The sequence below is a fragment of the Schistocerca gregaria genome, chromosome 3, assembly GCF_023897955.1.
Source record: "Schistocerca gregaria isolate iqSchGreg1 chromosome 3, iqSchGreg1.2, whole genome shotgun sequence".
Classification (NCBI taxonomy): Eukaryota; Metazoa; Arthropoda; class Insecta; order Orthoptera; family Acrididae; genus Schistocerca; species Schistocerca gregaria.
Window position 1 is genome coordinate 726,388,019 of NC_064922.1, and position 17,060 is coordinate 726,405,078.

Consider the following 17,060-nt stretch of genomic DNA (forward strand, 5'->3'; position numbering starts at 1 on the left):
GTCATCACTAATTCCTTTTTGCTTTCCTAGAAAACTGAGTTAGTATCCCGTCGTACTGACTGAGGTAATGACATAGCGAGGGCAGAAAGTTAATGGCAACTATTGCAGAGTTTTCATTTCGGCTCTTAAAACTGTAAATGAAAAAAAAATAGTGCGAAAGAGTATTGCCAAATGAGAGATTTTTATTACTATCAAATTTTTTATATTCCTTATAAATCCCTACACTGTGGTATCTGAGAAATCTTTCAGTACATAGAATGTATTGCTTAACAGGTACTTTTAAATTATCCTGTTAAATATGTATTGTAATATGTTTAATTTCGTTACACAGTTCACTGGACAATTTTATCTCTTGACGGAAAATGATCTATTGAGTTTTAAGTGTACCCTTTCTTGGTAAGGAAGTCTCCTTCGTGTTTTACTGTCATGCACAGAGCTGCTTGTGCATTAAAAGTGGAAGTTATTTTTAATGCACATATCCGACAGGTAAGTGTATTCCCATGATTTAGATAAAATATTCAACGTGTAATTGCATTTTTACAATGATTACTGTTTCTTTGTATTATAGATAAGGGTCTTTCCTGTAGCTTGCAAATTATATTAATGTTTTGCGCATTTGTTTCCCAGAAAACGATTACGAACTTCGCGTGTACATTCAAACAGTGTGTAAGAAAAATGCACTGACTAGTGGACGCTTACGTTCGAATTCCAGCTACATAATAAGCCGATCATATTGTCTTTGCGTATAGCTTTGTGTTTTCACAGCAATTAATTACGTTTCACTACTAAAAATAGGAAAAATAAGAGATAAAATTTTAGCATGCAGTGTATCACCACAAGTTGCGCGACAGAAAATTGTCTTCTCTGTTTCATCAAAGCTTAAATGACATTTTACACTCCCTGAGTGGAGTGTCTTCTGTTCTATCAGAATTTCTCCGCCATATTACAATGCAATCAAATGATCGTACGGCATTATTGTCCAGTAGACCCCGTCTGGGGTAGTTCGGCCGTCTAGTGCAAGTCTTCCTGTTTGACAACATTTCATCGACAATCGAGTCGGTGAAGGTGAAATGAAGTGATGAAGACAACACAAACACCCAATCCCCGTGTGGATAAAATCTAGAACTCGGCCGGGAACCGAACTCAGATTGCCCGAATTTAGAATAAACACTACTAACCACCAGATCAAGATCGGCGTACATGTAGTGTAACTAGTTTTGTCCCGCGCTGTTATGCGTGGTTAAACAGTTATTTGTTTATTTATTAAGAAATGGACATGCCGAAACTCACTAACCACATATATACGCCATCACAAAAGTTGTCTCGGCGGGGGGGGAGGGGGGGGTGTATTGAGGTGCGAATCAGTGGACAGCGAATCACCTGCTGCCAACCTGTCCAAGCAAATCAAAATAATAAAAAATTATTATTATTCTAGTTTTTACGCTATGGATGAAGCTAACACAATAAATGTCCCCCACAATTCTGGTTACACAATCCAAGTTCCCAACATTAATTCTTCGGAACTATCGGAACACTCAGAGTAAACGAAATCTACAAAAAATTACAAATAATCCAATGCCAGACAGAAAAGCCAAGTCACAGGTTAAGAATCCACATGGTATTACGATACAATACACTTTCAAAACATTCTATATGCTGCAAAATATTTTCATGTACCTATGTACGGTACGAGGATGCAGAAGGCAATGGAAACCACTGGATTAAAGGCAAATAACGTGAATCCACAGGATATGTGGCCTGTAACTGAAAAAGTGTCATGATCATCTATCCAGTGGAGAAAGATTCCCGAATAGCTCCATTCGGATCTCCGGTAGGGGACAGCCAAGGTGAGGGACCATGGGACATAGATTGAATAACCAACGAAAGGTTAATGTTCTACGAGTTGGGGACTGGAATGTCAGAAGCTTGAAGTGGTACGGAAGCTATAAAATCCGAAAAGGGAAATTCAGAGGTTCAATCTAGATATAGTAGTAGTCAGCCAAGTGAAATAGAAAGAAGACAAGGATTTCTGGTCAGCAGAAAATGGTATAACACGAGTAGGATTATTTATGAATAAGAAGGGAGGGCAGAGAGTGTGTTTCTGTGAACAGTTCAGAGATAGGTTGTTCTTATCAGAGTGGACAGCAAACCAACACCGACAACGATATTTCAGGTACACCTGCCGACTTCGTAGTCTGAAGATGACAAGGTAGAGAATGTATATGAGCACCTTGAAAGGTTAATACAGTACATCAAGGGAGACGCTAATCTAACAGTCATGGGAGACTGGAATACAGCTGTAGTGGAAGGATTAGAAGAAAAGGTTACAGGACAATACGGGCTTGCACCAAGGAATGAGAGAGGAGAAAGACTAACTGAGTTCTGTAATAAATTGGAAAAGGCCGGGTGATACGGGAAGATTTCGGTTAGTTTACATCATGGTCAGGCAGAGATTCCGAAATCAGATCCTGAATTGCAAGGCATACCCAGGAGCAGATACAGACTCAGATCACAATGTAGTAGTAATGAAGAGTAGGTTGAAGTTAAAGAGATTAGTCAGGAAGAATCATTATGCAAAAAAATGGAATGCAGAAATGTTAAGGAATGAAGAGATACGTTTGAATAGCTCAGTAGGTAGTACACTTGAATAGGAATGGACATCTCTGAAAAGGGCCAACAGAGAAGTTGGAAAGAAAAACATTGGAACAAAGCAGGTAACTAAGGGGAAACGATGGGTAACAGAACAAGTACTTAAGCTGATCGATGAAAGGAGGAAGTACAAAAATGATAAGGGAAACTCAGGACTACAGAAATACAAGTCACAGAGGAACAAATTAAACGGGAAGTTCAGGGAAGCAAAGACGAAATGGCTGCATGAAAAAAGTGAAGAAATCGAAAAAGAAATAATTGACGGGAAGATTGACTCAGTTTATACAGTCAAAATAATCTTTGGTGAAATTAAAACTGAGAGTGGTAACATTAAGAGTGTAACGGGAATTCTTCTCTTAAATGCAGAGGAGAGATGATATTGGTATTCTAATGAGTAGACAACATGCAGTGAGAGTAAGTCGAAAAAAAAAAATGAAAAGTAGCGTGAATGAAAAGAACGAGAAATTTAACATCAGGATTGATGGTTACGAAGTACACGAAGTTAAGGAAATCTGCTACCTAGGCACCAAACTAACCAATAACGAATGGAGCAAGTAGAACACCAAAATCAGAAAAGCACTGGAAAAAAGGACATTCTTGGCAAAAAGAAGTCTAATAGCATCAAATATAGGTTTCAATTTGAGGAAGAAATTTCTGAACATGTACGTTTGGAGCTAGTGAAACAAGGACTGCGGAAAACCGGATCAGAAGAGAATCGAAACATTTGAGAGGTGGTACTACAGACGAATGTTGAAAATTAAGTGGCGAATGTTGAAAATTACGTGGATTGATAAAGTGAGGAATGAGGAGGTTCTGCTCAGACTGACAAAGAGATGGGACAGGGTGATAGGACATCTGTTAAGACATCAGGGAATGACTACCATGGTACTAAAGGGAACTATAGAGGGCAAAAACTGTAGAGGAAGACAGAGTTTGTAATATGTTTAGCAAATAATTGAGGACGTAGTTTGCAAGTGCTACTCTGAGATGAAGAGATTGGCACGGGAGAGGAATTGGTGACAGGCAGCATCAAACCTGTCAGAAGACTGATGAGTCAAAAGAAAAAATAATTCAGTCAAATGACGCAAAATTTTTCAAAACATTTTACATGACCGTGGTCTCCAATAAGAAAAATCATTCGAGAAGTGACGGGTAGACGAATGATTATGATAGGGACAGAAAGAAGTAAGCAAGCTGTTTATTGTTTTAAAAATAGTCATCGTAACTCTTCAAACTCTCCCACTGTGAGAAGAAGGGTCGATGACTTCATAGATAAATGTTTTCCGTTGGCTAAGGAATCTTGATTGTGGGTAGGCGAGCACTTCTTTGTCGGAAGTAAATCGACGGCCACGAATGTCTTTCATCTTAGCTCCAAAAACATGGAATGCGCCTGGAAAGAGAACTGGAGTGAATGGAGGATGTGTACGCACTTCCCTGCATAACATCCGTAGTGTAGTCTGTGCAATCTTGGCAACAAGTGAGCGTCGATTCGCTTCGGACGAAGAGGAGCACCTGTGGGTACAGTCAGAGGCAGCCCCAAACATTTTTCCTTGAAGGCACTGAACGTCTTGCCTCACAGCAGGATAAACGTATTAACAGTTATGGCAATTACTTGTTAAATAATAAACGATTCATTTAATTTTGTCCTTCGGCCACGTTCTCATTAGACAGGCCCTTATAGACCGATGGTTGGAAATTAGGTGAATTGATGAGGAATGAGGATATTCTCTGAATTGTCAGGTGGAGAGAAGAACACGTGGAAAACTTTGAGAAGAAGAAGGACGGGATGATGGAATATGTATTCAGATTAACAAGGAATATCACCCGTAGTATTGCATTGAGCTATAGAGGGTAAAAACTGTAGAAGAAAATAAAGGTTTGGATACATACAGCAAATAAATGAGGACTGTGAGTGAAAACGCTACTCTGTGATGAATTCGTGGTGGGCAGCACCGAACCAGTCAGAAGATTGGCAAATCAAGGAAATGTGTCCTGCAATTTTTAGATTTGCAGACGTTCAACTTGAACACGACATCTTGAATAGAGATTTTGCTCTTGAAAAAATTGCACACTAAGACAAAATAATAATAATAATAATAATAAATGACGCACCACGAAGCAATTATCTGAATGGGAAGGAAATCGGTAGATGTAGTTTATATGTACAGACAAACAAATGATTACGACTTTAGACAAATTCGAAAGAGACAGAACTTCACAATTTGCCCAAGTCAGTAACGCACTGGGGCATATCTGACCCTGAGGCAGTTATTCGGCTTTGCATTGGTTGATAGAGCTGTGAATGTCCTTCTGACGCATATCGTGGCAAATTCTGTTCAATTGGCTCATCAGATCATCAAAACCCGAGGTGGTTGGAGCACCTGTCCACATGTTCCAAACGTTCTGAAATGGGGAGAGATCCGGCGAACTTGCAGTCCAAGGTAAGCTTTGGCAAGCACGAAGACAAGTAACAGCGTCTCTTCCAGAACGGACTCATACATCCGTGTTTTAAAATGCTTCGTATTCGATTTTAGCTGTTCGAGCCGGCGAACTTCTCCCGCCAGCCGCAGGAGTGCGCCCTCCGTGGTCATGCACGTGACTAGCGCTACAGGTGCAGCAGCTACGGCTACTGATGCTATGGGCGCGGGAAGCGAGTCTTACTTGAAGCGGTCCTGCATCTCGGTGATGCGCTCGCGCAGCGCCTGCACGAAGTCGTCGTGTCCTGCGATCTGGCTGGTGACGACGGAGAACTGGTGCCATTTGTAGCGCTCCAGGATGCTCAGCATGGCCGCCGTCTGGTGCTCCAACGACGGCGCCAGCTGCAGCTGCAGGCTCGACTGCGACGCCCTCTGCGCACACACAGGCGGCAAGCGAACGTTAGACACAAAGCGGCTGTGCGGCGTAAACCAAGAATACCAACAGAGCATACATACACTCCTGGAAATTGAAATAAGAACACCGTGAATTCATTGTCCCAGGAAGGGGAAACTTTATTGACACATTCCTGGGGTCAGATACATCACATGATCACACTGACAGAACCACAGGCACATAGACACGGGCAACAGAGCATGCACAATGTCGGCACTAGTACAGTGTATCTCCACCTTTCGCAGCAATGGAGGCTGCTATTCTCCCATGGAGACGATCGTAGAGATGCTGGATGTAGTCCTGTGGAACGGCTTGCCATGCCATTTCCACCTGGAGCCTCAGTTCGACCAGCGTTCGTGCTGGACGTGCAGACCGCGTGTGACGACGTTTCATCCAGTCCCAAACATGCTCAATGGGGGACAGATCCGGAGATCTTGCTGGCCAGGGTAGTTGACTTACACCTTCTAGAGCACGTTGGGTGGCACGGGGTACATGCGGACGTGCATTGTCCTGTTGGAACAGCAAGTTCCCTTGCCGGTCTAGGAATGGTAGAACGATGGGTTCGATGACGGTTTGGATGTACCGTGCACTATTCAGTGACCCCTCGACGATCATCAGAGGTGTACGGCCAGTGTAGGAGATCGCTCCCCACACCATGATGCCGGGTGTTGGCCCTGTGTGCCCCGGTCGTATGCAGTCCTGATTGTGGTGCTCACCTGCACGGCGCCAAACACGCATACGAGCATCATTGGCACCAAGGCAGAAGCGACTCTCATCGCTGAAGACGACACATCTCCATTCGTCCCTCCATTCACACCTGTCGCGACACCACTGGAGGCGGGTTGCACGATGTTGGGGCGTGAGCGGAAGACGGCCTAACGGTGTGCGGGACCGTAGCCCAGCTTCATGGAGACGGTTGCGAATGGTCCTCGCCGATACCCCAGGAGCAACAGTGTCCCTAATTTGCTGGGAAGTGGCGGTGCGGTCCCCTACGACACTGCGTAGGATCCTACGGTCATGGCGTGCATCCGTGCGTCGCTGCGGTCCGGTCCCAGGTCGACGGGCACGTGCACCTTCCGCCGACCACTGGCGACAACATCGATGTACTGTGGAGACCTCACGCCCCACGTGTTGAGCAATTCGGCGGTACGTCCACCCGGCCTCCCGCATGCCCACTATACGCCCTCGCTCAAAGTCCGTCAACTGCACATACGGTTCACGTCCACGCTGTCGCGGCATGCTACCAGTGTTAAAGACTGTGATGGAGCTCCGTATGCCACGGCAAACTGGTTAACACTGACGGCAGCGGTGCACAAATGCTGCGCAGCTAGCGCCATTCGACGGCCAACACCGCGGTTCCTGGTGTGTCCGCTGTGCCGTGCGTGTGATCATTGCTTGTACAGCCCTCTCGCAGTGTCCGGAGCAAGTATGGTGGGTCTGACACACCGGTGTCAATGTGTTCTTTTTTCCATTTCCAGGAGTGTATAATGAATCATGATAGCACAGCAATATTGATGGGAAGAGAGAGCTTGAACACCTTAAATATTTATTCTCAATTACTATACTCATCTTGATTAATAACGGGCTATCTGTAATGATTACTTGAGGGAAGATGAACTTAGGCATGGTTACCATGTTCTGATGAAAGTTGTTATATGTCTCGTATACCAACTGTAAATCACTCTTTCTAAACCATTGCCGGGTATGTGATGACCAATGCATCGCCACGACAAGGTTACAATCACGATATACAGAGTAATTCGCGAAATGCTCGTGTTCCATACCACACACCCTACTGTGTACTTCCCTGCAGCCAGGGCACCGCTAGACTGGCAGTGGTTTAGACAGAGCGCTTGTACAGCTGGTGTAGGACACGTGCAATAACCTGTTATCGAGAACTGAAGGTGGTAACCAGGCTTACCGAAATGGTGATCTCTAGTAAAGGTTGTTCTTGGCAAAGAAGTTCAGCACATGGGGTGTCGACCTTCTACCTGATGAGCAGAAGCGTGAGAGTTGATGAACCCTGGGCCCTCTATTCTTCGATATAAACTGCACTTACTGTATTTTGTATTTGACTTCTTCGCTGACCGTCCCATCCGGACAGTCGCACCACTTCGCTTTCGGGATTCGGGGAGGCGCGCCGACCCCGTTTCGAATCTGCCGGGCGGATTAACGAATATGGCCGTAGACGGAGGGAGGGAGGAATGAGAAGGGACTGGTGGCTAGAGGAAAGGCATATCACCACCCTCTGCCGCTAACATTGCTAAATAAAATTGTTAACACGGTGATCCCGTGAAGATACTGTGGATAAAGGCAACGAAAAAACAGAGGAACACTTTTTAACTGACTGGAAGTCTCTAAGGCATATGGTAAGTTGCTAGGAACACTACGAAATTCCCTTCTCAACAGTTTAGTTAGTAATTAACATAGTTATCTTCTGTATGGAAACTACCTTCACAGGACGCCTGTCGTCGAAAAGGGCAACAGAGCGCAGACGTCCGTACAATTAGGACTCGTGTGCCTTCCTGCCTGGTTCGTGTGAATAACATGAAACAGGTTTCAGGAAACGTTGACTCCTAGCATACTACGACGGAGCCATCGGCCAAGATTTCAGTATTAAATTTTATATACTATACTAACATTTATTGCCGGCCGTAATGGCTGAGTGGTTCTAGGCGCTTCAGTCTGGAACCGCGCGACTGCTACCGTCGCAGGTTCGAATCCTGCCTCGGGCATGGATGTGTGTGATGTCCTTAGGTTACTTAGTAGTTCTAACTTCTAGGGGACTGATGACCTCAGATGTTAAGCCCCATAGTGCTCAGAGCCATTTTTGTTTTCTAGATTGATCTGTGTTCAGTTTTTCAAGGCCTATCCACTGTGCCAACTTATAACTAAATCTGAGGGGGGTGCGATGGGGAGGTTCCCTTGTAAATAATGTATGTTAGTAGTGGCAAATAAACTTTGTAGGTGCTGATGAACCTGAATGACAAAGTAGGATATTTACAACATCGTACTCCTATGTATGACACGAATGTCCGTCACTGTGTATTGCATTACGTATTTCGATTGCAAAACGTAGTCGTGAGAGGAGGTTTCACCTAAAACGAATGTGCAGTTGATGGCAGAATTCTTGCGGTCTGATATTTCGGCCCCACCGACTTGTTACAGTATCGACTCGGGCGCCGCAATCTGCGCTCACTTCTTAAATTAAGCAGACGAGGGCGCGCGGCAGGTACTCGAGGGGAACAGGCGTCGTCAGCAGCGAGCTAATAGCGGGGCAGGCTTGCCGTGCCTTGCCGTCACGGCAGCCGCTACTTTGCGTTGCAACCTGTTGCGTTTCTGCCGGCGGGCACGGCCGTGGGCCATTCAGCTGGCGCTCCCCCGGCCGTCTGTGTTACACCGTGGCTGCAGGCGATGCCTTGGGCTGCGCACCACAGCGAGCCTCAATTTGTCAGCACTCCTGCAGGATACATGGTTTACCACCGCCTACCGCTCTCTCTCTCCTCTCTCAAGGAAAGAGAACGCAGTGCAGCGTCGTGTGTCGAGCCAACGAGCTTATCCACTAGTAGTGGCACGACACATTTTGAAATTATTACATTGAGGTATTAAGTGAATTTTCTATTTGAAGAATATAATAATACTACCTTGAGCTGCTGGTAAAATACTGTATTTACATAACCAGTTTCAGTCGTCTGACCATCATCAGGTTCACTAAACTTTTCACATTATAATTGCAGGCGAAATATAAAACCGTAACGCTAGGTGACAAAAACGAGTTAGTAAGTGTACTCTTCTATGCTAAAACTGCATTCGTGGTATGAACCTGTCCACCACGTTAAAACCGATTACAGTTTTAACATGAATGAGCAAACTACCTAGCACACTTTTTATAGATGAAGGATGTAATTTATATTACAACGTGATAACAGTGTATAATTCATCGTTTAATCACGTGATGATAATGATTTTCTATTTCGCCTAACATGCTGTGAGTACTTTTATGAACCTGATGATGGTCAGACGACTGAAACTGGTTGTGTAAATAAAGTATTTTACCCGCAGCCAAGGCGGCAACATAAAATTTTTCAAATATAGAAGAACTGTTTGGCACCACTTCTTGAAGAAATACTAGATTGTTTTATTGTTTCTGTATTTTTTCTGTCTTAGCTGTTTCACATTTGAGTTAATGGTGACTAGTTTGGAACGTATTTGATGATTTTCAAATCGTCATTCAAATACACATTAGTCAACACGTATAACAGTAATAATAATATTAAAGCATATAACTGTTTTATGACATTTGCATGTTCAAATTACAATGGTTTATTACATTGGTTATAACATACCTGATTAGTTCTCATGCGATTAAAGGAATAATTTTATAGAAAAACATTTATACATTTCGAGCTTTTCTTAACTGTGTCCTTCACAGTATTACTTACTACACACTGATTAAACCGTTAGCGAAATGTGAACGGAAGTACTTGAGAGACGCCATCTGCGTTCATTACGTATTCTTGCAAGCTGTCATAGTAGCAACGTAATAGCATGTCTCCGTTAATTTTTCAACAGTCACTATATAAGTTTCTCACACCTTTTTTGACAGTAGCTTCTGTAGACCAATTATACATTATATTTACATAAGTTTCAATATCTGTGCCGTACGGCAGTAGATAAAAATGAGTTTTACACTGTATCCATAAAGCTATGTTCCAAGGCACAAAAATACTTTTAATTCTCTTAAAAGTGGTTACAACATCTTTCTAAATTCTTAAAAGTGCAGTTAAATTCTCTCTAAAATTCGTGATAATGGTTTTAAAACCGTTCTAATGTTCGTAGAAATAGGTTAGAGAATTCACATTTGGATAAAAAAATTAACATTACGTTCACAAACGCTCCGTTGTACTGGCTACAGCCACAGGCGCTCTCGAAATTATTTGCAGTCTGCGGTGCTTTGCGTCGTGCTACGGCCACCAGCTGAGAACTGTGTGTACTAGATCATACAGTTTTTTTTAAATAAATGGGACGGAACGAAAAATAAAAGCAGATTTTACTGTATTTGACTTCGGACATATAATAAATTAATTTGTCTGGCTCATTAGTCTCTCATTAAAATCTCCGATTCAAGCAAAATTGTTCATTTTATTTCCCTTCAGATCTATGTGCAGATTTTTTAGTATTTCCAATACTACCAGCTACAAATTTTGTACATCATAAATATTGGCAAAACACATTGTTCAGAATAATATGTCCCTCAATGCTGTTTCTAAAATTTCTATCAGTTTGGCTTACATAAAACTTTATACACACCAGATTTAAGCTTCTTCAATTTCATCCATTCAAAGGATTCGAAAGTATTTAATTCATTTCACGCACTCAAGTAGTTCAACAATAACAGCAATTGAAACTGTTGAACTGTGCCTGTTTGTGAGGCACTTTATTTCTTATAGTTATATCTTGTTTCTTTAAATTGGAACACAGGATTCATCTTTAGTGTACTCTACGAACGTCTGTAATAATCAATTTCAATTAATTGATGTAAGCGCAGCAGCAGGCTATACGCATATTGCAGCACTTCCGCGTCTAACGGAATTAAAATCAGAATCTGTGGGACCACCTCTATCGGGGTGCACGCGCTATGGGTCGTCAAAGGAGGAAAGTAGTGGAGATGGTCACGGCGCTGGAGTCGATATTCCTCCATCGGCACGTTCCAGAACCACTGACTTTCTTCCTGCACGTATCACAGCGGTGAGCTCTGCAAAATGTGGTTGTTCACACTTTTGACAGGTGGTCACATTAATATGACGGGACAATGAATTTGATGTGTGGGTTTCACCCAAGTCTTACTGATGAATCTTCTTCCACATGGGCACTTCTTAGGAGAGGATTTGGTATAGTCTCTGGTGACAGGATGTAGTTTGAATTTTTAAATTTTCCTAGCGAATTGACTGTTCAAACAAATTTCGGGCTGCAGCTGGTCGTCGTTCAATACTTCGCACGATATTGCAACTGGACACCTGCCAGTCATCTTCAGGTGAGCCCTCGCTGTCTGGCGAAAACGTCCTCCGTTCCGCAATATATAGAGTACTATAACTATTCTGCGCATGCGTCGAAAATTTGACAGATGAACCACACTGCCCGCCGGCAGCGCCCTCGCTGGTGGAATAGCGGAACTCAGTCGCCCTCTGCGTTGCTGTTTGCCACGGCCGTCGACGCACTCTGTCGTCTTCGATTTGAGCAAATCGTGGAGATAATGGGATTCCATGCACTGTCCAGCTGGTAGCCGCTGTCACGGTTTAACATATTTTCCGCCAGTCGTATTTCTGCGGATTTTTTAATAATGGAGTCCCAGAAAGACGTTGCTGTGGACAAAATCATGGTTTTCTCATACTCCACAGAATGTCCAGTAGAAATACAATGTTCAGCAATAGCGGAATTGCTTGGCTGCAAAAGGCGGGTGTAACGTTGATGTTGAGTGCAGCGTTCTTTCACGGTGCGTGTGGTTTGGCCTATGTAAGCCATACCACATTGGCACGGTATCTTGTAAATTCCGGCCTTTCGTAGTAACAGATTGTCCTTAACTGATCCCCCAAGGTCCACAATCTTCGATGGTGGGTGGAAAACCACTTTTACCTTTAATTTTCGGAGGTTTCTTGCTATTTTAAACGAAGTGTTGCCAAGGAAGGAAGAAAAGCTGAAGATTGTTCCGGCATGTTCTCCTCTTTATCTACTTGCTGCTACTTAGTTTTAACTGTTAGTGCCCTGTTAATCTGCCGGATAGAATACCCATTTTCGCTGAATACTGTCTTTAGATGGGCCAGTTCTTGAGGTAAGCTATCTACATCTGGCACAGTATGAGCTCTATGAACAAGTGTTTTAAGCACACTCATTGTTGGCGACGGGTGATGACAACTCGATGCTTGCAGGTACAAATCAGTATGAGTCGACTTCCGATAAACTGAGTGCCCTAGAGAACAATCATTCTTCCTTCGAACCAGAACATTCAGGAAAGGCAAACAACCATCTTTCTATATTTCCATGGTGAACCGGATGTTACTACGTGTTCGCCACCGGGGAAACTTCATCTGCTGGTGATGATTCGTTACTGAACACGTCTATTAAACCACTTATGCAGCTTTACCTCTTTATTGGCCGTATTGTTAGCACACACAGCTTCAGAGGTGAGATGCTGCAAACACACATGTATCGCTAAGAGTTCCCTTTGTTCTTCTGTGAGAAAATGTCCATTTATGCCAAGCTGATCCCCTGGACGCATTCGTCACAAATCAGTGCATCCTAAACCTCGAGGCATGCGTGGGAATCATGAGAAGGCGAACTGCGCGTTGCCACCGGGGTCTGCATCTATCCACCCAGCTCTTCCAAGGGATTGCGATCAACTGCCAACACAGCTCAGTGATTCGTGTAACAGTTTTGGTGAAGCAAGGGCCAAGAGGCCAGCAGAGTAGATATGAAGTTAAAATAAACAGCATCCAAAGAATTAAGGGCAAAACGACACATATATGAGATGACTCTAAATCGAATATTTTGATTGTAAGAACTAACGGCCGAGAATGAACTTCACAGGCTGCACGAGGTGTTGAATGAGATCTGGGAGTGAGATAAGTTTCGGTAAGACAGGAAAAGCGGATTGTATAAACAAGGATTTCGCATCTGAAATTTGTCCCTCTTGTTCTAGACAATGAGAGAAAGCCAAAGCTCTTAACAAAAATACAGGTTTTCTATAATATGAAATAATATAAGTAAACGTCCGTCTTCATGGTTTAGTAGAAGGTTATTTGAGTATCAATGAAAATATCCTGGGTTTGGTGCAAGTCATTATTTAGATTTTGAATGAAAATCATTAGCAATGACTGCCGAAGACTTTCAGTATATGGGGTCATTCTTATTCTATTAACACCCGTTTCAAAGAGGCCGAAGGAGCCTTTAAGCAACTCTCTTTCCTTTGGCGTAGAAAACTGCCCTAAAGGTGGAAAATACAATGATCAACATTATGGGAATGCAGAACTTTCTTAAGGACACATTATTTTCCGTATGAAGATGGCCTATTTTGCCGGAACTGGTGGTAGATGTTAAACAAAACCTCGGTGTAAACTGTTATGTCACAGCAATGGAATATGATCTCTGCCACCTCCTGCGACTTAATCTGATAATTATATGGGGTTAAAGAGCTGTGGAAGGGAAAGGGACAGAAGACAGTATTACAATTAAGTAAGGGTTGGTAGCAGCAATGAGAGAGGCCGATGTCTTATTCAATTCAGCTGTACATGTCTTCTAGTAACAGCAAACGTACTGTAATTCTTCATGCTTTCCCGGCGATCTGTTGACATCTTGGATATTCGGGAATCCAGCCGGCTGTTGGCGTCGTTCTCGCACGATATTTCAACAGCGTGCCTCGCTGTCTTCTTCAGGTGCTACCTGAGACTGGTTCTTGAGTCGATCGAGTCCAGTATTTATGCCTGGGAGGAGCTGGGCTTTCCCTAGTCGGTCCGCGCCGAGTCGAGTGTTCCATCTGTGGTCCGCGCCCGCCAGACACGGCTTCAACGGACCCCTCCAGTCGCGGATGTTCCGACTGCCGTCGGCGCCCGTTTTGGCCGCTCTCAACGGTTGTGGTTGTCATTTGGGGTGTGTCAGACCCGATCTGAGATGTTGCATACTCTATCTCATGACTGTTACTACGGTTTCCACTTCTGTTGCGTGCTGGGCGCTCCCTAATCGGTCCGCGCCGCGTTGTGTGTTCCATCGGAGGTCCGCGCCCGCCAGACGCGGCTACATTGTCCCTCTCTGGTCGCCGGTGTTCCCTCCGCCGTCCGCGCCCGGCCTGGCCGTTTTCTGAAGTCGAGTGCATGGTCTGGGGTGTGTCAGACCTGGTCTCTAATGTCCAACACCTTGACTCACGGCTGTTCTCTCGGTCTCCACTTATATTTCTTGCAGAATCCCGGAGTGTCCTGCGTTGAGTTTTCACAAGCTCAAGCGCTGGATTCCAGGCAGTGCTGATTTGGTATCCCGAGTCACGGTTGATTAGATTGTCTGTGACCTTAATCTCAATTGCTTCTTTAATGACACTGTCCCAAAATCTTGAGGTCTGTGTCACAATCTTGCCGTCATTGTAATCCATTGAATGACCAAGTTCCAGACAATGCTCTGCTATGGCTGATTTAGTTGCCTGCCTGAGTCTGGTATGTCTCTGGTGCTCTTTACACCTGATGTCCACAGTTCTGGTGGTCTGTCCAATGTATGACATCCCACACTGGCATGGTATGTTGTAAATTACCTGGCTTGCGTAGCCCCAGGTCATCTTTTACATTTCCCAGCATAGCCCCAATTTTGGTGGGTGGGCAGAATATGCTCTTGATATCATATTTCTGGAGAATCCTGCTGATCTTGGTAGAGATAGGTCCGGCATATGGCAAGTATGCCATCTTCTTGGCCTCTTCTGGTTCTTCTTCTGGATCCTTTGGCCGGTTGGCAGGTTGAAGTGCCTTCTCGATATCTCTAGAGGAGTACCCATTCCTGCTGAACACTGATTGTAAGTGTTCTATTTCTGTGGCCAGACTATCAGGATCTGACAGAGTTTGTGCTCTGTGGACCAGTGTTTTGAGCACTCCATTCTTCTGTGCCGGATGGTGGCAACTGCTGACTTGAAGCCGGCTGGATTCCCGAACATCCAAGATGTCATCAAACATACTGTTCAAGAATCATAAGCAGAGGAGGTATACTTGGAAAATATCTCGACATGCAGAAAGGAACTACTGGATTACATCACTGTAAGACACAAATTACGAAATTAGATAGTGAATTTAAAGTAGTGCCCAAAGGGGATATAGACTCAGATCACAGTTTAGTTATAATGAAAGGGAGACTAACGTCCGGAAGATTTGATGTTCACTTATTTATTTAATTGAGATACTGAACGCTGATGGTATGCTTTTGATCTAAAAATGTAGCCACTGCAATGACGTATAACACACTAGGCACTTCACCTAAAAAGGAATGGACAACCATAAAAAAGAGCAAGCACATAAGATGGACAAACAAATATAGGCCTAAGCTAGCTGCGAAGTTCATTTGGGTAATACAAGGAAAATCTGAAGTGATCGAAGATAGAAGAAACCACGAAGAATGGTAAGGAGAAGAAAGTAATACAGTAATGTTAGTCATTTACGAAGGAAATACAAAGAGAGAACCTAAAACAAAACAGCTGAAAGAAAGGTGTGAGATGTGAAGAAATCGAAAAAGGAAGTTGTTGGAAAGACATATTCAGCTTTTGGTAAATTCGAAACAATAATTAGTGAAATCAAATGCAAAGGCGTTAGTATTAAGACTATAAGGACTTCTACTGTTAAAGGCAGAGGAGAGATCGGATAAGTAGAAAGAGTACGCTGAAGGCCTATGTCTGCTGACGTTAGCAGAAGACAATGGACGACCATTTAGTAAACAGAGGATGCAGTATTAGAGCTGGAGTTTGACAGAGATTTGGAAGAATAGCGATAAGATAAAGAAGAAGGGAAACATACCATTGTTTCGGAAATTCTAAAACCAGTTCTGCCGGTGACAACCAAATAGTCCAGTTATTTTGCAGAATCTATGAGACTTGTAAAGGTACAGACGATGCTGCTTCAGTATCGACTTTACTCTTTCCCCCTACTGCCTCTTGGAGATGGCGTCGCTGATTCGAGGAACCCCCATAATTCTTTGCAGTGAAAGCCTTGGCGCCGGTCGCTGTGAGAGGCGCGGGAAGGTAGTCGGTGGTAGCGAGCGAGGTGATAAGACAGCAGGGTGGAGCAAGTGCCTAATTGAGCATATTATGGCGCCTATGGTTACCACTGCGAAATAAATAGAAAGTCTGTGTGAAAGTTTTTGTCAGTATGAATGAGCTAGAGCAGAAGGGAATATAAGTGTGATATTATTTGCTTGAATACTAAAAAATTGGTCTTTCAATGTTCGGTCTTTATATTAGCTACTCGTTCACGTTAAAGATAATTATTTGTAAGGTACTAAAGTTTGTTTTGTTCAGAAGGTGGAAGGGAATTAAAAGGACATGTGACAGTAAGTACACGGTTAGGGCTAATTAGTTAGGCACATCTTTCTCCCTTTAACTGTCGTAAATGAAGGAAGACTTATGTCAGTTGCGACGATGGGTTGTATAGGTTTTATAGACCTAGAAAATTGAGTTCAACAAGACGTTTGAAATTCTCATAAAAATACGTACAATCCGTTGGTAAAGACTAGTAATAAAAATATGCACAAATACCGAGAGCGAACATTAAGTATGGCTGACTATTAGAGTTATTGGATTATATAGGTGTGCGGTAGAGATACAGTCATTCCCTCCTGTTGTTCAGCCTTTTCATCTATGAAGAAAGACTGAAACAAAAGTGTGGTTCAGGAGTGAGATTGAGACTCAGGTTGAAAGAGTAAGAGTGATAAGATTCGCTGAGGTTGTTGCTGTGCGATGTGTAAGAGAGAAAGTAGTGGGGGGACTCGCTTAATGGAGTCAGCAGTCTAATGAGCACTCCACG

General features: G+C 43.5%; 1 protein-coding gene across 1 annotated transcript in view; it reads right to left on the bottom strand.

Moving 5' to 3' along the window:
• The window catches only part of LOC126355582 (glutamate receptor ionotropic, NMDA 2B), a 1,429,141-nt gene that overhangs the window by 949,838 nt on the left and 462,243 nt on the right, over positions 1–17,060 (bottom strand). The window contains exon 3 of the mRNA XM_050005946.1: positions 5,311–5,498. Coding sequence (XP_049861903.1) covers positions 5,311–5,498 — 188 coding nt within the window. The remainder of the gene's footprint in view (positions 1–5,310; positions 5,499–17,060) is intronic.